The sequence below is a fragment of the Hyperolius riggenbachi genome, chromosome 2 (genome assembly GCF_040937935.1).
Source record: "Hyperolius riggenbachi isolate aHypRig1 chromosome 2, aHypRig1.pri, whole genome shotgun sequence".
Classification (NCBI taxonomy): domain Eukaryota; kingdom Metazoa; phylum Chordata; class Amphibia; order Anura; family Hyperoliidae; genus Hyperolius; species Hyperolius riggenbachi.
The window spans coordinates 106,763,250-106,789,365 of NC_090647.1; the positions used below are offsets into that span (position 1 = coordinate 106,763,250).

The window sequence follows — 26,116 nt, forward strand, 5'->3', positions numbered from 1 at the left end:
TCAGTTTCTGGGGGTGTACCAAAGATGTACACACTCCGCAATAAACATGATGCGGACGCAGCGCACACGCATTATAATGCATTCTATATAAAGGAAGCGGTGTGAACCCAGCCTTAAAGTTTTATTTTAATTTTGCAAATCATATTAGTGCCTTCTTTTTATCAGCACCTTTCCTATATAATGGGCATTATATAAGGCATATAGAGCATGGGCAGATGTTTTTGTCGATTTTAGTTCTAAGTGAGCACTTGTCTCCCTAAAAACAACGTTTAGAAGACAGCATACATACTGTATGCGCAGCCTAATGTTCAGCAACAGCAGCGCCCCCCACCCACTTCCAGCAGGCACTCCCGCCTCCCAGCCGCCTCAGCACCCCCAACACGCTCTCCCCTCCCCACGTTTTTTAATTCTCGCGCCCCCCGGGGTCCGCGCAGCCTGTGGAATAAGCACCGGATTTTACACAGGCGGTCAGGTGACACGGTGACGTGAAGCGCGAGCCCGGTCACGTGAATCTGACGTCAGCAAGGCCCCTGTGCTCTCTGGGAAGTGGCCGCCGCCGAAGACCGAGGTAAACGGCTGAGGGGTTGAATTGACGGGCGGGCAGGCGCTGCGGGCGGGTGAAGCGGCGGAGGCCGGGGACTGGGCGCCGCTGTGTCATAGCGCTGTGGCGGCCGCGAGCAGCATTCTCTATCCGCGGTGCATTGTGGGAGTGTAGCTAGAAAGCAGCAGCATTGTTCACAAAGCAATCCTCCCCCACTGTCCTCCTGCTATGAGGCGCTGTGCTGGGGAGGCAGCTGCTGTGGCATGGCCGGGGGCTGCTGCTGCTGTCCCGGGGGTTCGGCTCATGCACTTGGGGAGGGGGTATTGCTGCAGGCTTTCTAATAGAGTGATGCATTCTTCACAGCAGCGGTGCAGGCCTGGCTGAATGCAGCAGAAATGTATTGTCATTTGGGTAGTGTGAGGAACTGGGATTATCTAAAAGATTTAATTGCTGTAGGTGATCCTATTAGAGGTGTGGGAACCTTCCTCTTTTTATTCATGGGACCACTGTATTATAGTGATTTTATTATGTATAAGTATTACACATTTATTTAAGTATTTTATGTAGCACCGACATATTATGCAGCGCTGTACAGAGTATATTGTCTTGTCACTAACTGTCCCTCAGAGGAGCTCACAATCTAGTCCCTACCATAGTCCTATGTCTATGTATGTATCGTCTAGGGCCAATTTAGGGGAAGCCAATTAACTTATCTGTATGTTTTTGTGATGTGGGAGGAAACTGGAGTGCCCAGAGGAAACCCACACAGGGACAACATACCAACTCCTTGCAGATGTTGCCCTGGGATTCAAACCGGGGACCCAGTGCTGCAAGGCGAGAGCACTAATCACTAAGCCACCGTGCTGCCCATTTCACCATGTCCCCCCTATATGTATGAAGTTTTTTGGTCTTTTCAATCAATTGCATCAAATCTGTTGCTCCTAACATAAGCAAGCAAATCCATTTTAATTCTGGGTAGTCTTATCAATCGAGTGATTGGATTTGTTGGTAAATCTCAATCAAGTAGACAGGGGAGGAGTGTTTGGGGATCGTTGGCAAAGTATAGTTTTTTTTCCAGCGTCAAGCGATACAGTTGTAGTGGTTCATTTGATTCATGATTAGATGTGTGCTGAAATCGGGTGGTAACAAATCCAATCATTTCTTGAAGGGAAGAATGATCACTTGCATATCAGCATTTATTGACCACTATATAGCCAGCCTTAGTAAAGACTACAGTATGTATCGCTGGAGCTAGTAGAGTGGAGGTGAGCCAGCGTGAAAGTCCATAGGGAACAGTTCTCCAATCGCAGCAATTTCTACAACTTGAAGCATTCCAATTGGCCAAATAGTGTGGGCGCTAATGCCTGAAACCCACTAGGAATTGCTGTAGTGCTTTAAAATAGCTTCAGCACTCTGTGCAGCGATTCCTAGGGCGTTTGGGATCGCAATTTTCCAACACTTGGATTATTTTTTTTCTAATAAAACTTTATTATACTTACCAGGTGTCCTTCTGTCTGTAGCCCTGCCCCCTAAAGGAAGAGGTCATAGGTGCTTCTCTATGACCAATCGGAGAAGCGCCTGTGACCTCTTCCTTTAGGGGGCAGGCCTACAGACGGAAGAAGGAAATACAGAAACCCTGTAAGTATAATAAAGTTTAAAAGGTAATCGCGCAGACCCCCAAAGTGCTGCATAATCGCTTTAATAAGTGATTTATGCAGCGCTTATATACTTTGCATAAAGAGCAAATGCGCTCAAAATGCTGCATTCCTGCGATTATGTCTAATCGCAATCGAACTAATGGGTCCCCCCCTTCCCCTACTCGTTTTCATTGGCAAACCTTTTTCCGGGAATTGCCAGTGATCCCAAAACGCCTTATTGGGTTCCTACTCTATCACTTATTTGAAGCTAGCAGTTAGAGAGGGGGATATCCACCCAGTCAGGTTAGTGGACTATCCAATGGCAAATGCATCATTTAATAGTACACATAATGGATTTCTGATTGTGAATGACATTCTGGTTTATTGTGGGAGGTACCAAATAACCAAAGGAGATGTGGTGACTTTGCTGAGGTATTTTATTTGTTTTGTACACTGTTGGTCATACATTTTTGTCTAGCCCTATACCTTGATAAAGGGGACCAGATTGGCCCCTAAACAATCACTGGCTATAACTATCAGATGTCTTCTTGTGTGTGATGGGATAATAAACTTGCACAGTTTTTGAAATACGGCCTGTGTGTAGTACCTACTTTTCCTTATCCATTTGCTTGTTTCTTGCCTGCCTTCTGTCTTGTCACCTCTGCCTCTAGGGCAGAGATCTGCAAACCTGGCTCTCCCGCTGTTAAGGAACTAAAAGTCCCACAATACATTTGCCTTTATGAATCGTGACTGTGGCTATCAGACTCCTGCAATGCATTGTGGGACTTGTAGTTCCTTAACCTCCCTGGCGGTTTATTAAAATCCGCCAGGGGGCAGCAAATACGTTTTTTAACCTCTTGACGACCAGCTAACGCCGATTGGCGTAAACTGCTCGTCTGCAAGTTTCCATGGAAACGGCCGCTCGTTCGAGCGGCCTTTCCATGTCCGTTCACGGAGGCTGTCTCCGTGAACAGCCGGAGAGCCGCCGATCGCGGCTCGCCGGCAAAATGTAAACACGCGGGGAAGAAATCCCCGCTGTGTACATCATACAGCGCTGCTGCGCAGCAGCGCCGCAAGGCAGATCGGCGATCCCCGGCCTCTGATTGGCCGGGGATCGCCGTCATTTGATAGGCTGAAGCCTATCCTACAATGCGCAGGACGGATATCCGTCCTGCGCAGCTCAGAGGGGAAGGGAGAGGGACGGAGCGCCGAAAGCGCTGCGGAGGGGGGCTTTGAAGAGCCCCCCCCCGCAAAGCGCAGAGAGCCGGCGGCGATCAGACCCCTCCAGCAGGACAACCCCCTAGTTGGGAAAAAAGGGGGTAAGTCTGATCGCCCTGGCTGCTTGCTGATCTGTGCTGTGGGCTGGAGAGCCTACGCAGCACAGATCAGCCAGAAAGCCACTGGTCGGCAAGTGGTTAAAAAAATTTTTTTTTTCATGTAGCGAGGCAATGTCTCACTACATGATAGCCGCTGCTCAGCGGCACCCCCCCAGCGCGATCGGAGATCAAGAGATCCCGTTCAAAGAACGGGATCTCTTGGAGGGCTTCCCCCAGCGCACGGGGGGGGGGGGGGGGGGGGCATGCACCGCGGCGATCAGGTGAGACACGCAGCAAGCAAAGTGCTTGCTGCGTATTTAAAAAAAATAATTATTCAAATCGGCCCAGCGGGGCCTGAGCGGCAACCTCCGGCGGTAATGGACGTAACAATGCGTCCATACCGCTAAGGAGGTTAACAGCTGGAGAGCCAAGTTTGCAGATCACTGCTCTAGGGCAAACATTGCATTACCAATGGGAGTTCCAACAGCTACCCATTGGATTGAGACTGACCAATAGGAATCCTCCTCCCTGAGGGAACATTTCCATTGGCCCACTGAGGAACAATCAATGAGTATCCTCTCTGGGGGAGGGATGATTCCCATTGGTCAGTTTCAATCCAATGGGTAGTTGCCAAAGCTCCTGTCAGTATTGCAGCACTTGTCACTGGCAGCAGATTGGACCAAATGCACAACGGTGAGTAGTTTGACTGACTGCGGCGGACAGTGTCTGCACAGGATCTGCTGTGACTGCATTGTTGTGCATCCGACCTGATGTGAACCTAGCGCAGGGCTTGGCAAACTTAGCATGGCCCAGGCCGTATGCAGCTGGCCTCATTTCTAAGATTATTTTCCTCCTCCCTCCCTGCAGAGTCACGAGGGGAAGAGAACGGAGGGTTAAAACTCACCTGATCGTCAATTCCAGTGACGCGTGGCTTAAGGCTCATACACACATCAGACTATAGTCTTTGGAAAATGAAAGATCACAGACCAATCTTACCACCCTTCATGTAGTATGAGAGCCATACCTACACAGTCTATTCTATGGAGCTGAACTCCACATCAGAAAAAAATCTTTGCAAGATGCTGCACACACAGATGCTGTACAGACACAAAAGATCAGTATCTGCAAAAGATCTGTTCCTGCCAAAAATCCATTCCTGCAAATTGCAATGATAGTCTATGAGATCTGCAGATCATCATACACACATGATTTAACTGACATTCATCTGCAGATCAGATCCAGGATTTTCAGATCTGCGGATGGTTGCTTGATCTGCAGATGAATGTCAGTTAAATCATGTGTGTATGATGATCTGCAGATCTCATAGACTATCATTGCAATTTGCAGGAATGGATTTTTGGCAGGAACAGATCTTTTGCAGATACTGATCTTTTGTGTCTGTACAGCATCTGTGTGCAGCATCTTGCAAAGATTTTTTTCTGATGTGGAGTTCAGCTCCATAGAATAGACTGTGTAGGTATGGCTCTCATACTACATGAAGGGTGGTAAGATTGGTCTGTGATCTTTCATTTTCCAAAGACTATAGTCTGATGTGTGTATGCACCTTTAAGCCCCGTCTACACCATAAGAGGTTGTAGCGATCCGGCGGCTCGATTAGCCGCCGGATCGCCTCCTGCGCGTACCCGCTCGCCGCGCGTGCGCCGCATTCGATTCCCCGCCGGCGCCGCTTATCTTCTGCTCGATTCCCTGCCATTGTCCCCTAGCGGGGAGCGAGCAGGGAATCGGCGGAAGCAAGATCCGTCCTGTCGGATCTTATCAATCGAGCCGCATCAGCGGCTCGATTGATAAGGATCATCGGAGCCTCATCTACCCGTGTAGATGAGGCTTTAGAGTGCAATCTATAGAAGGTCAATGAGATGCTAATAATTCTGGACTGCATTAAAATTTCATGTGCATAGTTTGCAGTGTGGGATTAGGGCAATTCAAATCAACAGGCAGTGAATTGGGCCACTTCTAATCTGCACACAATTTTCTTGAGGCCCCCTTTACACTTGAGTTGTAAACCTGCTTTGCGTTACCGGTTTACTGCAGGGTAAAGCTTTGGCACTGGGGCCTAGCACACCGCGTTGCGTCGTGCTGGAAGTACCCTAGCCGCCACAAAGTCAACAGCAGGTTACCAGCCAACTTCAGCAGTGGAAGCCATTGAAGTCAATGGGCAACACTTTTAAAATGTTGGCAGTGCAGCATGAATGTGCAGAACTGCGGATATACGATGGAAAACCTCAGTGGACCAGTAGGAATTACGTCGGGGACGACGACGACACATGCAGGGTCATGCGTTTGTGTTTTTGTCTGATGGTGTTGGGCATCGCATTGCAAAAGCACCCCATGAGTGTAAAACCGACCTAAAATAATTAATGGTGTTCCATTGACTATCCCAGGTGCAGACCACATGTAATTTTAGGAAATGGTTCACCAGTAAAACTTTTTAATTTGCAGAGTGTTGAAAGACATGCCTTGTTCTGTGAATTATTAAACTGAATTTAATTATGCAATCCTGTGTTTACGGAATCTGTCTGCAGTGTGTGCAGTTACATAACAAAAGCTTGGTCCACACCTAACTCATGCGTCCGCTGGATGTGATATCTCCAGGTTATATTGGGCGGCAGTTTTGAAATGATCGCTGTGCATGCCTTTTAGCTCTGTGAACAAGAAAAGGGGTGACATGCTGCAAGAACTTAGTTTTGAAGTTCTTTCATGGAACAATTGGCATCAGGGGACAGCCGTTCAACCAGACAGATGGCTGCAGAGGAAGCCAGCAATGTCGGGGGACATCTGTACATGCTTTACATTTCTGGCCAAAGCTATAACAAAAATAACATTTCGGCCAAGGAAAATCTAAAGTTTGTGCATAGTTTTAAAGCAAGTCTGAAGTGAATTAGGAAAAAATAAATGGCCAGAGTCTTTAGGGTTGATGCATGAAGCTGCGTACACTAGGGTTAAAACATGCAATCGTTGCTATGGTAACCCACTTTACTAACGCGTGTTACCGTAGCAATGATTGCAGTACTGGAGTACTGTGGGATGTGCTAATGGCATAACTCATGGTATATTGATGGCAGTAGTTACGGTAATATTGACGTGTGCTGTCTACGCACAGCAATATCACCACTGCTTTATGAATTCACCCCTTATTCCTTGCTCAGTTTATATCCAACTATAGCAGCTGTGTCAAAACTTTTTTAGGCCAAGGGCCATATCGCTGTTCTTGAGAGCGCTAGAGGGCCGAACTAGCAAAATTAAACACAATTTTAACATGTGAAAAAAACTAAACACAAGAAAACATGTGCATGCATGTTTAAGTGAATGGGGGAAGGAGCAGCATTGTCACACAGTGCGGGTTCTCTGCTCTGCTAGGGCAAGATTTACAAACGCACCATTTCCCTGAAGAAATCTTAGGTCAGAATGAGTGCTAATGCCAAAGTCATGAAATGTTCAGCAGATTTAATGATCATCTCTATGATTATCTGTACTTGGCTGGCATATAAATGAAAACTCGCACACGAGCAAAGTCTCTATCTTCCATTTTCAACAACACAACCCTACTGAAGGATAACATAGCTAGATCAAAAGAGATTACAGCAAATCTCAGAAGAGTTGTTTGAGCTCATGAGACTGGGAATTGTCATAAAACAGAGTTATAAAGGGCAGGACCCCCATAATTCTACAGTAAGGCATATCGTTTTCAAATGAGCAGCCTACAAAAATGATTGCAGGGGCTCAGATTACAGTCAGTAAGCAGGCGACAAGGAGCACCTGAGTGACAGCTGAGGATCTGTGGGCAGCTCTCACATGTTGTAATACCAGTATTGATTAGGATCATAAAGATACACTACGCTGGAGAAAAATGTTACATGCCAAAGCTTTATCTGAGATGAGTGTAAGGGCCCATTAACACTAGGGCGATTAGCTGCAAAGCAAAGCATTAGTGCATTTTAAAGTGCTAGTGCAATAGTAACTATATGGCAGTGATCTCACTGCCGCGATTAGCGGCAATCGCAAACGTGTTACATGCAGCATTTTTTGGAAATTTGGGAGCGATCGTTATTGGCATGCTATAGAAGGGCAAATCGCTCATCAAACTCATTAATTTTATCGTGGCAAACCGCTTAGCGTCAGCGGTGTGCCTTTTTCAAGTGTGAAGGGGCCCTAAAAGCCGGTTCACACGAGCGTTAAGCTCTGTATGTGCTGCCCTTATAGGAGAGCCATGACAGCCGCCCGGCTGTCACCAGAATTAGCTGGATGGAGCACCCGGCTATTAGGGCTTGGGTAGAACACCGGTCTTGGTGCTGGTTTTTTATGACATAACAGTATTTTGTAAAAGTTTGATGTTCCAAGTCCTGTGGTAGCCATATCAATCTATACCTTGCACTGGTGAAGTTCACATTAGTGTGAAAGGGCTTCTGTTTTAGGAAAACAAAATTGTATTTGTGAAAGTAACCTCACAATATTCTACAAATGAATAAGGTTTCATGTGATCAAAACTCAAACAAAAAAAAATGGCCATACAATGCAACCTGATCCAAAATACAATAATAAAGTAGTAATAAATAGAAGAGATTGACTGGCAGAGTCAATGGCCTGATAAAAATTCCACTGAAGTCAGCTGAAGTCGTGTATATATAGGAAAGAAGCACAATACCCTACAGGTTTAAAGTGTACTCAAGATGACGTGACATGATGAGATAGACATGTATATACAGTACAGTGGCAAGAACACAGACGCCTATGGTGTGTTTCTTTCTTTTTTTTTTTTTTTTTTTCCCTGCCTGAAAGTTAATATCTAGCTATGCATCTGACAGTTTTTCTCATGGATAACACAAATTACAGCTATAAAACACTTTCCTAAGCAGATAACTGGGCTTCTGACTGCAAGGGATAGATAAAAAGGTCAATAGTTATGTAAACTGCAAGCTGTAGGTTTAGCTACCTGGTTCCATTGTCTTGACCATCCATGCACTAGGGTAATCGGGTTACATTAGTTACTTTTAATTTTTATACTATTTTTTTTTCCAATAAATTTATGAAGACAAAATATTTTTTTGTGATCTATGGTAAGTCCTTAGTTCAGCCTCCACTTAAAACCTACGGTATATGTGTATTAATTAGCAATAAAGAATGTTTTGTGTTGCATTTCTGTACTTTTTTGTAATGTATTCAAAATGCCTGGCTGTCATGCCTATTGCTCATTTTCCTGCTGAGCCAACATTGCAGTTTTTTTATAGGACAGATAGGTCTTTTTGTTACTGTCCAGACTCAACCTCCATAACGTCACACATACAGGGCTGTGGAGTTGGAGTCGAGGAGTCAAAGTAATGTTGGGTACCTGGAGTCGGTGGTTTCAATAAACTGAGGAGCCGGGTGATTTTTTTTTTTTTTTTTTTTTTTTTACCAAATCCATAGCTTTTGTAAAAATTAGACTAAGGAGTTGAAGTCGAGAAATCTGAGCAATTTTGGGTACCTGGAGTCGGTGGTTTCATAAACTGAGGAGTCGGATTATTTTTGTACCGACTCCTCAGCCCTGCACACATGAGCAAGTATATGAGGAGCTGGATATGGGCACCAGCCATATTTTCTCTCAGTGATCTGATTCCTCCAACACCTTCCCTACATAGTGTATTTATAAAAGTGTTAAATCGTAAAGCAGTAAAACTAGTGTGGTGTTGCAGGTAGGCCCGGGTCAGTAGTGGTATACATTGCTTTTATAAATAATCTGGGGAGGGTGTGGGAAGGGTGAGTAGGTAGGAACTGGACTTGGGGATGAAATTCTGCTGAGCTGCAGTGTTGGTCACAGAGAGTTAGTCACCCAGCAGCACAGATTGGAGATGGCTGCGGAATGAGAGCTGTCCGCTAGCTGGGAAAAGCCAATCCCCTAGCAGTGATTACAAAGGGAATTTCTCTGGAATGTGCTGGATCAATAGTGAAAAGTAATGGAAAAGCCCCCATTCACCTTTACAAACAATGAAAAATCTGGGGAGACAAACTACAACTGTATTTAACTTACTGTATTTTTCAAACCACTTTCTTTCTTTTTTTTTTTCAATGTTCAAGCAAGATTTTGGGAAATGTATCTGGATTCATGTTTGTTTATTTTAAGGCTGTGGAGTCAGTACAAAAATCCATCGACTCCTCAGTTCAGTTTAGTCTGACTCTCCGACTCCTCTAATTTGCATATTACAATCTTGTTGATTGAAAGTATGGAACATGAAATTCGTCTCTTAACTGCCAACGCTTAGGAATTTTAAAAGACAACTGAAGTGAGAAGGATATGTAGACTGCCATATTTATTCCCTTTAGTCAAAGACTAAAACTAGTCCTTGGTAAGAGTACTTGTAAAAGGTACAGACCGGAACAAAGAACATCTATGAGGCCCTAGGCAATGTAACTGTGGGTACATGTAAGAGTGATGTGCAGGTACTCTGCCGGGAAATGAGATTCTTCCTCTTTTACACATACTTCATGCACAATCTGAACCAGGTTTATGGATGATAGACAACACCTCTGGGTTCAATGTGCACAACATTCTCATTGGATTCCCTGCACCTCTGTGAGGAGAGCATATGTAGAGTATAATACTACTGGGTTACAAAGTAAACCTGAGACAGATAAAATTAAAAACATTTTACGTACCTGGGGCTTCCTCCAGCCCCCTTCAGGCTAATCAGTCCCTTGCTGTCGTCGTCCACCACCTGGATCTTCTGCTATGAGTCCAGGTACTTGAGCCAGTCTGGCATAGTGCGCAGGCACACACTCCACCGGTGGGAGCGTACTACACCTGCGCAGCAGTATTGCGCAGGTGCAGAATGTTCCTGGCTGTAGGAGCGGCACATGGCCGGACTGCGGTGACTGGCTGAATTACCCGGACTCATAGCAGAAGATCGAGGTGGTGGAGGAGGACAGCGAAAGACTGATTGGCCTGAAGGGGGATGGAGGAAGCATCAGGTATGTGTAAAACTTTTTTTCTTTTCATCCATCTCATGTCCCTTTTTAATTCATAGTCACAAAACCAAATTTTAACATAACAAATTATTTGATTTCATGAGCAAAGAAAGTGCATACATTTGCATAAATCAGCATCAACGCAGAATTATTTCCATCTCATTGACCATCTCTATTAGTGACACGGCTAAACATCAGGCTTTATACTTACAGCATAGATGTTATTTAGTATATATAAGAGATTCCTGTGTACACATCATATATATACAGTCACAATCAGATATGTATATCTAACTTTAGAAATACGGGGACTGCTTTATTAAAGCAGCACAAGTAACTAATTTTGATTGGTTTATTTCCTTTTTGTGGACTAAGCACAGCTATTACTGTATGTGTAAATTATTTATGATGACCATTATCTGAGAAATAGAACATTTTATCATATTTTCTATTTTAATTACAGTTTAATTTCATTAGGAGTCGGAGTCGGTGCATTTTTTTCCGACTCCAGGTACCCAAAATTACTCCCGACTCCACAGCCCTGGATTATTTTTGGGATTACTGTTTCTGATTCTGCATGGTATCACTGGTTTTAAACATGTTGATGATGATGATGATGATGATAATAATAATACAGTAATAAGCTCAATTAACATACAACATTTACAGAAAGATCTTAAAGAGAAACTCCGACCAAGAATTGAACTTTATCCTAATCAGTAGCTGATACCCACTTTTACATGAGAAATCTATTCCTTTTTTACAAACGGACCATCAGGGGGCGCTGTATGGCTGATATTGTCGTGAAACCCCTCCCACAAGAAACTCTGAGTATGTACTCTTGGCAGTTTCCTGTCTGTGAAGCTTGCTGCGTTGTGGGAAATAGCTGTTTACAGTTGTTTCCAACTGCCAAAAAACCATGCAGCAGCGACATCACCTGCCAACAGTAAACATGTCACCATACGATAAATGTCAGAATGTAAATGTAGGGATTTAAAAGATTTTACAATGGGCAAACACTGACTAAATCATTTATACATAATTATTGTAAAAATGAAGCACATTTTTTTTTTTTTATTACATTATTTTCACTGAAGTTCCTCTTTAAAGGGAACTAGAGCGGATCAAGTATACATACCTGGGGCTTCCTCCAGCCCCATACGCACGGATCGCTCCCATGCCGCCGTCCTCCGCTGCCTGGAACCGCCGGTACCGGGTCCCGTCATCACCGCCAGTCGGCCTGCGGACGCGGCCAATTCTCCGCATCACAGGGGGCTCCCTCCATACAGGTACGCGTGTGACTGCCTACTGCGCAGCCGCATGCTTACGGGTATGGAGGGAGCCCCTGTGATGCGAACAATTGCCCACGTTCGCCGGAAGTGACGGGCCCGGTACCGGCGGATCTAGGAAGCGGAGGATGGCGGCGTGGGAGCGATCCAGGCTTATGGGGCTGGAAGAAGCCCCGGGTATGTATAAACTCTTTTTTTCTATTTTAAAAAAAATCATTCCTGTCTGGTTCCCTTTAAAGTTACCCTGAAGCAACCTTAAAGAGGAGCTGTTAGGTATAGGGTCTCAGAGACAAAAAACACATATATCAGTAGCTAAATATTGGCTCTACTTACATTACATATGCATTTCACTGTCCACGTTTGGATTTCACAGAATTTTTATATAGGATTTGCAGAGAATGATGCTCCTGACATTTCATGGCAGCTTCCATCTTTGATTGTCTTGTCTGAAGCCAATTGTGATGTCATATCCTCCCTTACCCTGCTTCCTGATTAATTATTCATTAGCCCTCCCAAGTCCCAGCCCTCAGACACTCCTACCAGTCTCTGGTCTTATGCTCGGTACACAAGATGCGTTTTCCCGCTCGATCCGTGGGTCGATCGGGATCGATTCGATTATTTCCAACATGCCCGATTCGGATATCAATTGTTCCTGCCGTCGATTTGCATGTTAATTATGCCAAATCGACAGCAGGAACGATAGAAATCCGAATCGAGCATGTTGGAAATAATCTAATCGACCCGTGGATCGAGCGGGAAAACGCATCGTATGTATTAGGCATAACGGGGGCATATTGTCTGTCACTCCGAGCCATTATTATTTAGTATTTATATAGCGCCGACATATTACGCAGCGCTGTACAGTGTATATGTATGTGTGTGTATATATGTATATGTATATATATATATATATATATATATATATATATATATATATATATATATATATATATATATATATTCTTGTCACTAACTGTCCCTCAAAGGAGCTCACAATCTAATCCCTACCATTGCCATATGTCTATATTATGTAGTGTAAGTACTGTAGTCTAGGGCCAATTTTAGGAGGAGCCAATTAACTTATCCGTATGTTTTTGGAATGTGGGAGGAAACCGGAGTGCCCGGAGGAAACCCACGCAGAAATGGAGAGAACATACACACTCTTTGCAGATAGTGTCCTGGCTAGGATTAGAACCAGGGACCCAGCGCTGCAAGGCGAGAGCGCTAACCACTACGCCACCGTGAGCCATGCGAGCGATTGCGTTGTCAGTCACTGGGGGTGCGGGTGATTGCGATGTCATTCAATTTGCTTGCGATTGCGATGTTGGTCGTTTTGCTTGCGATTGCGATGTTGGTCGTTTTGCTTGCGATTGCGATGTTGGTCGTTTTGCTTGCGATTGCGATGTTGGTCGTTTTGCTTGCGATTGCGATGTTGGTCGTTTTGCTTGCGATTGCGATGTTGGTCGTTTTGCTTGCGATTGCGATGTTGGTCGTTTTGCTTGCGATTGCGATGTTGGTCGTTTTGCTTGCGATTGCGATGTTGGTCGTTTTGCTTGCGATCGTGATGTCGGTCGTTTTGGGGGGAGGGGGGATTGGGCTGCGGGGTAGGTGCCGCCGATCGCGACTGAAATGTCACTCGCGGGGGGGGGGGGGAGATTGGGCTGCGGGGTAGGTGCCGATTGCGGCTGACATGTCACTCGTGTGGGGGGGGGGGGCTGGTGCCACCGATCGCGGCTGACCTGTCACTCGTGAGGGGGGGGGGGGGGGCTGGTGCCACCGAACGCGGCTGACATGTCACTATCATCATTGCGGGGGGGCTGTCACTGGCGGTGTCTGGATGGGGAAGAAAGGAGAGAGGGAGCAGCCAATGAGGCTGCAGCAGGGCGGGATAGGGAAATGAAGGGGTGGTGCAGGGAGGGCTGTAGGGAGGAAATTAACCTTCCCATGATGCTCTGCAGGCTGCCTGCAGCCTTCTTAGTCTTATGCGTCCTCCTTAAACAGCCTGCAGATAAGGAAGGCTGGTATTCAGCCAACAATAAAGTAAGGCCCAGTGCACACCGAGCGGTTTTTGGAGCGATCCGCCGGCCGCATCCGCCTCTAAAAACGCTTGTCTAATGTATTGCAATAGGATGGTGCACACCGGCGGTTTGCGTTTTTTGCCAAGCCGCAAACGCGCCTCCTGCTGCGCGTTTGCGGTTTTCGGAAGCGTTTCGTCCTCAATGTAAAGTATAGGAAAACCGCAAACCGCTCTGAAAAACGCTAGTTCAGAGCGGTTTGCCAGGCATTTTTGTTACAGTAGCTGTTCTGTAACAGCTTTTACTGTAACAATATGTGTAATCTGCTACACAAAAACGCACCCAAAACCGCTAGGTATGTTTAGAAAACCTCTCTAAACATACCTAGAATCGCTCTGAAATCAGCTCCCAAAACCGCTAGCGTATTGCGGATCTGCTAGCGGTTTTGGTGTGCACTGGGCCTAAGAGAGCTTTTTAACTTCAGTATTGCCATTTGGCTTCCTTCCACACTGTTTAACACAGGGGAACATAGATTAAAATTTGTGTTTTTTGCCTGACAGTTACTCTTTAAAATAAAAAAAAAGTACATCCTTATTAAGAGGAAAGGCTTTGGATCCCATGGAGTCTTCCCAGTCCTCTCGCTCCAACGCTTTCCCCTCCCAATTACATTTTTCAACCTGCAGTTTAAAAATGTCCGCAGCCCTCCTTAGTCAGGCAGCCTTCGGGAGTACTCGTGTCTCTGGGCACTGCAGAAGACCTAGAGGTCCATACTGTGCACACGGGAGTCCGCGGTCCGAGACAGGCAAATACGCCACAGGAAATATGGGCGCACCATGAGCCACCATAGGCCATAATGTGAATTACTACTATAGCGGCACTCACAGTAATTTGGGTGCTGGCAAAAGGCAGAGCCAAAATTACAATAAAGACACTGTCATTTGGCTGCCAGCAATAGCTGGCAGCCGAATTACGTCTTACCCAAGTCCACAGCAGCCTGGAGGTCGATTAAAGTCGAGGGCTTTTGCAGGAGCAGGGTGAGACGTTTTCAGCTTTGCTCTGCACCCACATTTCCCGGCACCTTAATGACATGCATGTGTCTGTGGTCACACAGTATGGATGTGGCCTCCTTCGGAAGCATTCTCTGACACAAATGCTTCCAAAGCTTTTCAAGTTCCCCCAAAGGCGTGATGGGGACAGCAGAGGAACAAGAAGACGTAGACAGGACTAGAAACGCTCCATGGGATCCAGAGCCTTCTCTTTTCTGAAGTATTCAATTTTCTTTTCAGGTTGCTTTATTGTTGGCAAATGGACAATACAGTTTTTAAATATTGAATTCATATTCTTTTCCTCAGCATATTGGTTGTATAGTTTGAATTCATTTATGTGAAAGGAATTCTTTTTTTTCCCCCATTGTTACAGATAATCAAAAGGTGGAGGAATGATTCTCTCTCAGGCTCAGTCTGGCGCCTACGCCGGCAGCTCAGATGAGGAAAATCCTGCAGATGACTTCCTACATGTGGAGCTAGAGCTGAACCTGAAGCTGGGCAACCTCGTGTTCCAGGACCCAGTGAAATATGTGTACAATCCCTTACTGTACGCCTGGGACCCGCATGAGCGGTTCGTGCGCACCTACTGCCAATCAAAGAAGGAAGTGCTTTTTTTAGGAATGAACCCTGGACCATACGGCATGGCTCAGACAGGGGTAAGATCCTCATCAAATGAGGTTAATTTGTTCCAAGGGTAGGGATTGATTTTATTTCCAGGTTTAATTGTATCACTGCCACATTAACCTGCATAAAATTGCGCTATTAACGATGTCCTTAATATTTTGTACCATTAACTCATCTCTGCTAAAGACACTTGTTAAGCTTTTGTTCGTCTGTTCCTTTTTGCGTAATAAATCTATCATGGTTTACTTCATTAAGACTATACCCGCCATATACCAGATCTGCCAACACCGTCCAACTCTCTTGCGTCTAAAGCTCAATTAAATACCAGGCCTGACACGGAGTCTGCCGCTCAGAAAATAGAAAAAAGTCTCTTTAATGGCCGCCGGAGAGACTGACTAGGAGTGGGAGGAGTGACACTGTATGAAAAGGTCAGCCAGGCTTGCTGGCTGGGATAATTGGTTACACCTCTCTGCCCCATTCCTTTATTAAGCTGTGTGATAATTTTGAGATCATGCCAAACTGCGTCATAGCTCAGCCTAGGGGAAGAGTTATGTGGCTACATGTTGCTCCAAGCCACTAGCCAAATCAGAGGAAGTGCTCATGCTGAATCTTCATTTCACTTTCTCAAATCACCTTTGAGAATGACTTACAAGTGTTAGTTGGCTTGTTTCTTTTTTAGTATTTTTGCCGGATTAGACATGGCTTTTTTTTTTAATTAAAGTCCTATTTCAAGCACATTTGTAACTATTACATTTCTTAGGGGAAATTTTATTTCTCTAAATTGTATTGCGCCAATACTTGTATAAAAATGTAGACCTTTCCAATCTTATGTCCTTTGCATTTTCCAATATAGGCCCAATGTCCGACATAGACCTAGGAAAACATGGCTTTTGCAAGGAGTGCTGTTGCCATATAACATCTGGCATAACTACAGCCCCTTCAGATCAGTGTTGGAATAAGTCTGACATTTTGATTGCCGCAGGCCCTCCATTTCATAGCATGATTGAAATTGGACGCATTTGGGCTCACCACTAGGGGTGCTGTTGCCGGATTTAGTCTGGCAAGGCATCAGGATTTGTGGACCAAAGTGACAACGTCTGATATTTTGATCCCCGTTGGTACCACACTGCCTGCGTAATATCACTGTTATAGCGGCGTGCTTGCAATAGGGTGCAGCTACAGCATGTGAGCTAGTGCCAGCATACTGTAGAACCATTTTCATCACATCTAGCAATGCTACCTTTATTTAGACAGCAGTCTCAATGGAAGGAGGTGTCCTAATTTTCATATTCCCGTTCCTCCTCACCCTAGTGGGAGGAGGTAAAATCCCAGCCAGATCTCCCCGCAGCAAAACTCACTCACAATCCCCACCTCGTTCCGCATTAAAGCAGTTCTGAACTTGCATTGTTAAATGTGCACATCCTGTAGTGGCTGATGAAGTGGCTGGTGAATGCATCCATTGGAGCAGAGGCTGAGGTGACAGTGTTCAGAAAGCCAGGCAGTCCTGGGACTTATAGGCCTCTGGGCCCCACAAGGGATTTTGGAGGGTGGGAAGAAACCCCTTCTATTGAAAACTGCAGAAGGGAATGTTACTGCCCTCAGTATCCATCCACCCTTCCAGAAGATATTGTGGTAAGTGACTGGGTGTTGAAGTACCATGATGCACCCCAGGCTGCCAGTACTGCCTTTTGTGTTTTTTCTTCTTTTTTTTGGGGGGGGGGAGGGGGCAATTTTAATCATGTGGGGCTGTAAATCCCCGATTTTGTGCTTCCTGAACTGTTTTTAAACTTCCACTTCTCTCACTAGTTAACAGGCTAGTGTGGAATCTTCTGCATTATACTGATGCGCTCCATTGGTTTGTTAAAAGTCTAATGGTGGCCATTCATGATCCAATCTTTTTCATCCAATTTTACCAAATCCATGTAGAATGGATAATTTTGGCAGTGCCCTTATATTACATAGAAATGGTAAGATTGGTTGACAAACATTGGATTATTAGTGGCCACCTTAAGGCAGTGTTTCTCAAACCTGTCCTTGTGACTCCCCAACGCTGCATGTTTTGCAGGCAACTCATCTATGCACAGGTGGGGTAATTAGTGTCTCAGCTACATGGAATCAACCTAGCTAAGATACTAATTACCCCACCTGTGCATAGGTGAAATTACCTGCAAAACATGCACCATTGGGGAGTCACAAGAACAGGATTGAGAAACACAGGTTCTAAGGCTTTACAGCAATTTACAGTGGAAGTATAGTAACTAAAAAGAATAGAATTTAAGTTATTTGTCTTGTAGCAAGACAAATCCAGTTTCCCCTTTTTGCTGTGCCTCCCCTCTGCACTGATGGAGACATCTGGAGCTTTTATATAGAGGACTTCAACTTTCCTGGCTTGGAGCAAATTCCTTTCCCACCCACTGCCATAGTCCTTCCATCCTCTATCGTTGGACTATTTTGAGAGGGAAAGCATCCAGTCATGTGCTGACCTCACACAATTTGTCCTAGTTGTATAGAATACGTTCAGAGGTTCCTACTGAGCAGGAACATGCAGTATTTCCTTATTGCATGTTTTCATTCATGTCTGTTTGTCATGCCACTGTGCATATGTCTCACACTGTGACGCTAGTCTTTGGATCTGCTAAATGCAGACATTTCAGTGTTTATTGGTTCAACTAGCAAAGTACGGTACCTACAATTATTTATAAAGAAAGCACCTCCATGTATAAATATGTGGGGTAAAAAATAATGGTGCAGTGGACCTGAAAGAGCCGCAATGCCTTCTGCTGGAGGTGATGCGTAGTTCAGCATCAGTCATGTAAAATAGAGGCTATGAAAGAGATTTAGTGATAAAAGCAGACTGATTGCTATGGGAACAAGGACAAATGTACTTTCAGAGGTTGATGGATATGAAACTCTGGTTTATATAAATGTAAGTTTGGAATCCTTTGACATCAGGCACCATAATCCACAGAACAGGAATATGAAAATTAGGACACTTCCGTCCACTGGGACTGCTGTCTAAATAAAGGTGGCATTGCTAGATGTGTTAAATGGTTCTCTGTACTTGGGAAACCCAGAAGCCCTTGGGTAAGTACTAAGTGGCCATTTATCTAAAAACTTGCCAGCAGTTTTGGAACAAGAACATTTTGTATGCATGGTAGGCAATATACGTAAGATTGCCATAGACCTGACATTTTTTTTGCCAAACCAGCCAATATCAACCAGTTTAGCCCAGCATAGGCCCTGCATTCAATGATCTATTGGTACGCTCTGAAACCTTATTCTGTGGAGGGGAGTATTTTCAGTCTCTATGGGGGTTAGCATGGTGTCGCTATGGTAATGCTAATTGGGACTGAATGGTTTCATCTCATGCGTTAATTGCTGGAAATTATATCTTGTTTGCTGTTTGCCTGAAATTCAAACCCTGCAATGAGTTATCACCTTCCTATCTGGTAGTAAGGCTGTATAGGATAGAGTCTTAAAGGACGACTATCACAAAAACCGTAATTTAAAATACACACATACAAATAAGTACTGTATGTTGTTTTCCCCCCAAAAAATGAGCCATAAATTCCTTTTTTGCTATGTGGCTATCAATTACAGTAGGTAGTAGAAATCTGACAGAACCGACAGGTTTTCGACTAGCCCATCTCCTCATTGTGGATTCTCAGGGTTTTCTTTATTTTTAAAAGCACTTAGTGAATGTCAGTTGCTCCGTCCAACTACCAAAAAAGTGTGTAGCGGGCAGGAAAGCTGGCCAGCATCATTTGTATAAATCCTTTTCAGGGAATGTCTTTATGAACGATAAGAGCATTACTGAGAATCCCCCATGAAGAGATGGACTAGTCCAAAACCTGTCGGTTCTGTAAGTGACAGCAACATAGAACAGTAATTTATGGCTCATTTTACTCTGGAAGTATATTCTGGCGTATAAGACTTTTTAACCCTTGAAAATCTTCTGAAAAGTCAGGGGTCGTCTTATACGCCGGGTGTCATTGATGCCGGGTGATACCCCTATCCTGTAACCGACTCTCAGATCTCGCAGAGGACTGTAGTGAAGCGGCGCAGGCGCACATGTGCGAGATCTGAGAGGCGGAGAAGGAGGTAAATAGGATACAAGGGTGGGCCAGAAGGGTGAAAGAGGCGTGTTTTATGGGCACAGCGCAATCTATTCTTCCATACAGCTCTGATAAACAGGTAGACTAGGAGAGTTGACCAGTCCACTTAAGGAGAGTTGACCAATCCAATCAGTCAATCTCCTGTACGCTGTTATATACTGGGTTCCACATACAGTACAGCACCAGTATCTGTTCATACATAGCACCAGTATATGATGTTCTTCTAATTGTTGTTTGGTGTGCGTTGGAAGAGGGATAGTCTTATACGGCCAGTGTATCCAAAACTATATATTTTAACTGGGAAAGTCGTCTTATACGCCGGAATATACGGTACTTCTTTTTTGTATGTTTACACGCATTTTACATTTTTTTTGCGATAGTGGTCCTTTTAAAGGAGTTATCATGAGCCTGTGCAGTCCACGTGGCGGTGATTGACAGCGCCGCTCGCGCAGGCACAGTACAGGCCGACCTGGAGGTCGGCTTGACGTCATTGCTGGGGACCGGTAGGGAGCTGTAGCGAATGGCTGACTGCAGAGCTGCGGTGAGGGACATGCTGGGAGCTTGGGGCTGGAGGAAGCCCCCGGTAAGTAGCACTTATTTTGTTAATTTAGCCTGATGACTCCTAGAGAATTTTTACCGGAAGATTGGGGGGGGGGGGGGGGGGGGGATCAAGACATTGCAAAGAGAGAAGGTAAAAGATGGAGATCAAGAAGTGAATGATACTCGCTGTGTAATTTGTTAACCATTTCAGCCCGCGGGTATTTTTCACCTTATGGACGAGAGGAATTTTCACCTGTCAGTGCTTCTCCCAATCATTCCCCAGTAACTTTCAGTACTTATCGCAACAAAATGATCTGTACCTATTTTTTTCCGCCACCAATTAGGCTTTCTTTGAGTGGTACATTATGCTAAGAATTATTTTATTCTAAATGCATTATAATGGGAATACTAAGAAAAAAATCATTTTTTCAGGTTTTAGCCATTACAGTTTTAAAATAATTCATGCTACCATAATTAAAATCCACACATTTTATTTGGCCATGTGTCCCGGTTATTGAAACGTTAAAATTATACCCCTATTGTAATGTATGGTGACAATATTTTATTTGGAAATAAAGGTGCATTTTTTTTCAGTTTACATCCATCACTAATTTTTAGCCTATTAATTATATGCCCTCTTGACATAGGTATAAATTTATTTTTATTCCCCAAAGTCAGTAGGTGTATTTTACTATTTGGCCACAAGATGTCCCTGCTGAGCAAAAATCCTATTAGCGTACAATGTATGCTAAATAAGATACAATGTGTTGTTACATTATAACTAGGGAAGTGACATAGGCTTCCATCGGAAGCCTCCAAACACAGTGCCGGCAGGGAGATTCATGAATAGGAATTGATCACACACCCACTAACAAAGTGATAGGCTAAACAAAGATGCTGCTCGCTTGGCAGTTGGCAGTAGCCGTTATCCCCCGCAATACAATGAGGTTCACAGACAGGAAACTGTCAGGGCCTCCCTTCTGCTCAACTCTTAGCTTCATTGCTTGGCCTGTGAAGTAATACAGAGTCCAAGCACATGTCAAGCGTTTGGGAGCTAATAGTTGCATCCCTACTAGACGGAGCTGTGGAGTAGGAGCAATTTTTTTGATACTTTGAGTCAGTGGTTTCATAAATTGAGGAGGCGGATGATTTTTCTACCAATTCCACAGCCTTGGTAAGTGTTAGGATTTGGAGTTGGAGCAATTTTGAGTACCTGGTGTCGGAGTCAGTGGTTTCATAAGCTAAAATAAGGAGTAGCTGTTAGTGTTGCCGAGCTTTTATAGTACCGGTACACAACCTTACTGCCAGATAGGGGACATTGACCCACTTCAGGTTCACCTTGATGTGAGGCAAAGAGCAGCAACAACGTGCACAATGCAGTAATATAGTTATGATTTCACTTGTCAGCCCAATAAAATGAGTTTCAATTGTTTTTTGGAGCTTCTGCTATTTGTGCATTGCTCTTTACCTGGTGAAATATGTTGGGTTACACCGTTCTTATTTCAGTGCATTTTCTTATTGACATTCCAAACTTAATAATTAGAAGATCATGAACTTCTAATGAGGGAGTAGGTTTGTCCAACTAACCACTATCCCTTTTTATGTTTTCTCTTTAGGTTCCCTTTGGGGAAGTAAAACATGTGCGTGATTGGCTTCAAATTGAAGGTCTTGTTTATAAGCCCGAAATAGAGCATCCGAAAAGGCCAATACGTGGCTTTGAATGTCCTCATAGTGAAGTGAGCGGTGCCAGGTTTTGGGGTCTTTTCAAGTCACTTTGCGGGCAGCCTGAACATTTTTTCCAGCACTGCTATGTCCACAACCACTGCCCTCTCATCTTCATGAACCAGGCCGGTAAAAACCTAACCCCGATGGACCTTCCTAAAGCTCAGCGAGATGTGCTTTTGGATATCTGCGATGAAGCCTTGTGCCAGGTGGTGAAGACCCTTGGGGTGAAGTTGGTGGTTGGCGTGGGCAAGTTCTCAGAGCAGCGTGCCAGGAAGGCGCTGGCTGGAGAAGGGTCGGATGTGACGGTGACAGGCATAATGCATCCCTCGCCTAGGAATCCTCAGGCCAACAAAGGATGGGACAGCTTAGTAAGGACACAGCTTCAGGACCTTGGAGTTTTGTCACTGTTTGTCTGACTGACGAAAGGGTTCACCTTTTTTCTTCTAGACTACATGGTTCCTGATACACTACATCAAAAACTGCTAGCTTCATTGTTTTTTTGACTACACTAGACCTGGCTCAATTATCAACACTTTACATGAGTGATGCAGTGAAATGAATTGGATCATGTAAATGGAATGGATTATATGTATTACATGTACTGTAAAACATAGAATACGATTATAATCCTTTTTAGATGTAACCAAGAACTCTCCTCCCCAAACGATTGCTAAGCAGCCAGTATCAGCTGAAGACAGCCTTCTGGGAAAAGCCTACGACGCAGGCCTGCCAAGTGAAGCTGGGACAGATGGAACATTCACACATTTCTATCTGACCGTCGCACACTGTGTAATGCAAGTCCCAGAAATCGCACCTATGGCTCATACAGACATTCTGATTATGTAAATCCCATTGGCTGCTTTTGTCTCGCAATTTAACCTCTTCCTTTCAGGGGACTTTCCAATACCGGACACTGTAGAATAACGTCTCTACATTTCCTAGTCATTCCTTTTTCCTTGTCACTAGTGGTCTTAAGTCTTTTTGGAGAATGTGTAGCATAGAGTTTTATCTGTTTGCAACAAAAGTATTCTAGGTGAGAAGTGAGCAGTATTCTCTCAGTGAGCATTGTCACATTGTTTTTTCTGTATTATTTTCTTCGTACTGTATCAGTGTAGCACATTTTTTTGTCACACTGTAGAGTTGGCCTTTTTTGTTTTTGTATAAATTGTGATAATCATTGGTTCTACTTACAAATGGCAGCCAGCTAGCAGTAGGTACTCTTTTTTTTTTTTTTTTTTTTTTTTTAAAGTCTTAGGATATAAATATGTGGAAGAACTATTCTGGTGCGAGGACTAGCCCAGAAAGCCTTCCACAAGAGGTACCATGTAGTACCTACTTGAGATTGAAGATGGTTGCATGTCACCAACTCATGAGTCAGGGGAATCCCCTTTAAGGACTCATGGGCGGGCCCAGGAAATCATCCCTTTAAGCTCCTGTGGCCAAGTGTGTATCTAGAACAGCTTGGGGACCACATTTTGTAAATATGTAGACTAGAACTACAATCTGTATCCATTTTTATTTTACAATATATGTAATATTATATAGCTCAGTGTTTATGCAGCTCTTATATTTTTGCAGAGCTAAGAATATGCAGTCTTCTCTTTCTATCCTGCCCCCCCTCCCCTGGTCATCTTGTTGATGACTTTTGGTTAGCGGATTAGGGCCACTGATTTCTGTGCCTATCAAACATTCACAGAAAGAAAAGCTATGTTTACAAACCACAACTTTTTGGGTCTATTTGTGATGTGTTGGTTCTTTAGAATGAGCTCCTGGCAGTGTTTTTAATTTTCATATTTGTGAGTATCATCCGTTTCCGTTTTTTTTTTTTCTCCTTGAAAAAAAACACCTTTTATGTTTAAAACACTAATTTTTTTTTATTTTTTTTTTTAAAGAGAATTTATCTTGAGACTCCAAGTATTACTGACAGGTCTGCTTTGAATCCTGCTGCATGGAGGGTGCATGTGAAGGGAGGATGATGTCGGAGAAATGTAATTGAGATTCTGTTCCGTATTTGGAAGATGATATCAGCAGTTGGTTCCTGGTAGGGAAAATATGTTCATTTCCAATTAAGCTTTATACTTGAATAGCAAACAGTGTGGCTCGCTCACACAAGCCGTGTTTAGCCACTCTATTAAACGCTTGAAATCACCCCATTTGATTGCTGTGAGAATGAAAACTTATGGAACCGACTGCAGGGTTGCAGAAAGGCATGATTTGTCATGCGTAATCACAGCGTTTAGGACCACGCCTTTCATTCATCCGCTCTGCAGCATTGCACACCGCTCGAATGCTGCTAACTAGGGTTCAGCGAACCCTAATACCAGCCACTGCTCACCCCCTGTTCACACTGTGCCAGAAGGTCCTTGAGTGCCGCTAAAGCACCCATGTTCATTTAATGAAGGACTCTGGGCAAACTTGCCCTTAAATATGCAATTTGACAGTCCTTTTACTTATGTTGGCTCTTTGTAAATATAAATTAGAATAAGCATTGTTACACATCCTTCGTCCTTTTGCAAGAAGTGAAATCTGTTGCCTGCAAATGGTACCGTTAGCTTTTTGGAACCCGGGGGCTATTGCACACTATGCTGTCACACTGTGGTTCTTGCATCATCAGTGGTTAGAAGTGCAAGACTATATACAGGACTTAGAATGTGACCCCCTACTACAATCTTAGCAGTCACTCTGCGCCGCAACTGCCAGAAGACATGATTCCTATTAAAGAAAAAAAATGAGTTTGACCCTCTCTTTAAACACTAGTAGGTGCTGGAACACTGCACCTCCATTGTCTCAGTGCAGGAACTTTGAGTAGGATAAGGCCTGGGGCCCACTGGAGCACTTTCAGCAGTGTTTTGGAATCGCAGGCAATTCCTATAGCGCTAGGTCAATAAAAGCTAATGTAGGTGATCCCGCAGTAGCAATTGCAATTTCCTGAAATCGCAATTGCATTTTAAGCGCATTTGCACCTCAATACAAAGTATAGGATCGCTGCAAAATTATTTTTTTCAATCGCTGTACAAAGCATTTTTCAGCCCTTTTACTACACCCAAATCACTCGCCATGCCCATGAAGCCTTACTTTAATGGAAATCTCAAACGCTATGCAAATCGCTAGCACTAAATTTATAAAAAAAAAAAAAAAACACTTAAGTTGCCAGTATTCTCTCTGTAAAAAACAAACAAACTGTGAAAATAGATTTCTATTGCAATTCACAATTTCTAGTGGGCCCCAGCCCTTACTGTGCAGTGTATTCCCACACTACTTTCCATGCTATCTGCTGTGGTACTTTGGTAGCGTGGCCTTCTCCTCACCGGGCAGAAGTTCTCGCACTACTTTCCCGCTATCTGCTGTGGTACTTTGGTAGTGTGGCCTTCTCACCGGGCAGAAGTTCTCGCACTACTTTCCCGCTATCTGCTGTGGTAGATTGGTAGCGTGGCCTTCTCCTCACCGGGCAGAAGTTCTCGCACTACTTTCCCGCTATCTGCTGTGGTAGATTGGTAGCGTGGCCTTCTCCTCACCGGGCAGAAGTTCTCGCACTACTTTCCCGCTATCTGCTGTGGTAGATTGGTAGCGTGGCCTTCTCTTCACCGGGCAGAAGTTTTGAGATAGGGATTTTCCCCCTTTTGAAGGCGTCTCCTTGTGTTGCCTAACTAGTACTGAAGTGTAGCACATAGCCCAGTATTGGGATGGTTGAGGTATTGCAGGTATATGGACCTCCAGGCAAGTTGTAAGTTTGTGCCTGGTGTGCAGTACTCCCATTCATATGGACATTATTTTTTTGGTTTTGGTTTTATTATTATTTTTTATAAGAACTTGTAGTTAAAATTAGATTTATGTAAAACACCATCCGAACCTTTTTTTTTTTTTCTTTTGCAAATTCCAACTAGCACAGTTTAGGACGTTTGTGAGGTTATTTCCTGGTTTTTCCTCCTTGGGCTAGATAACGCCTTCCTTCCTGTCTCAGAGACCTCACGGGAAGTGAGCAGAAATTTCTTAAAAAGTCAACCCTCTAAAGCCGCATCTACACGAGTAGATGCGGCCGCGATGCTCCTTATCAATCGAGCCGCTAATGCGGCTCGATTGATAAGATCCGACAGGACGGATCTCCGCACCGCATATTCCCTGCTCGATCCCCGCGAGGGGACAATGGCAGGGAATCGTGCGGGAGATAAGCGGGGAATCGAATGCGGCGCACGCGCGTGAGCGGGAACGCGGGGGGACGCGCAAGAGGCCTCCGATCGCCACAACATCTCCCCGTGTAGACGGGGCTTTAAGCTCTAACCCTCATGTAGATTGAAGGGGGGGGGGGTG

The 26,116-nt window shown here is 44.4% G+C and overlaps 1 protein-coding gene across 1 annotated transcript; it reads left to right on the top strand.

Annotated features, from left to right (window-relative positions):
* The first annotated feature begins 432 nt into the window (after positions 1-432).
* On the top strand, positions 433-23,042 carry SMUG1 (single-strand-selective monofunctional uracil-DNA glycosylase 1). The gene is made up of 3 exons (XM_068267174.1): positions 433-568; positions 15,178-15,460; positions 21,700-23,042. Exons 2-3 carry the CDS (start codon positions 15,197-15,199, stop codon positions 22,222-22,224), a joined length of 789 nt encoding a protein of 262 aa, XP_068123275.1. The 5' UTR covers positions 433-568; positions 15,178-15,196; the 3' UTR covers positions 22,225-23,042.
* Positions 23,043-26,116: the final 3,074 nt, after the last annotated feature.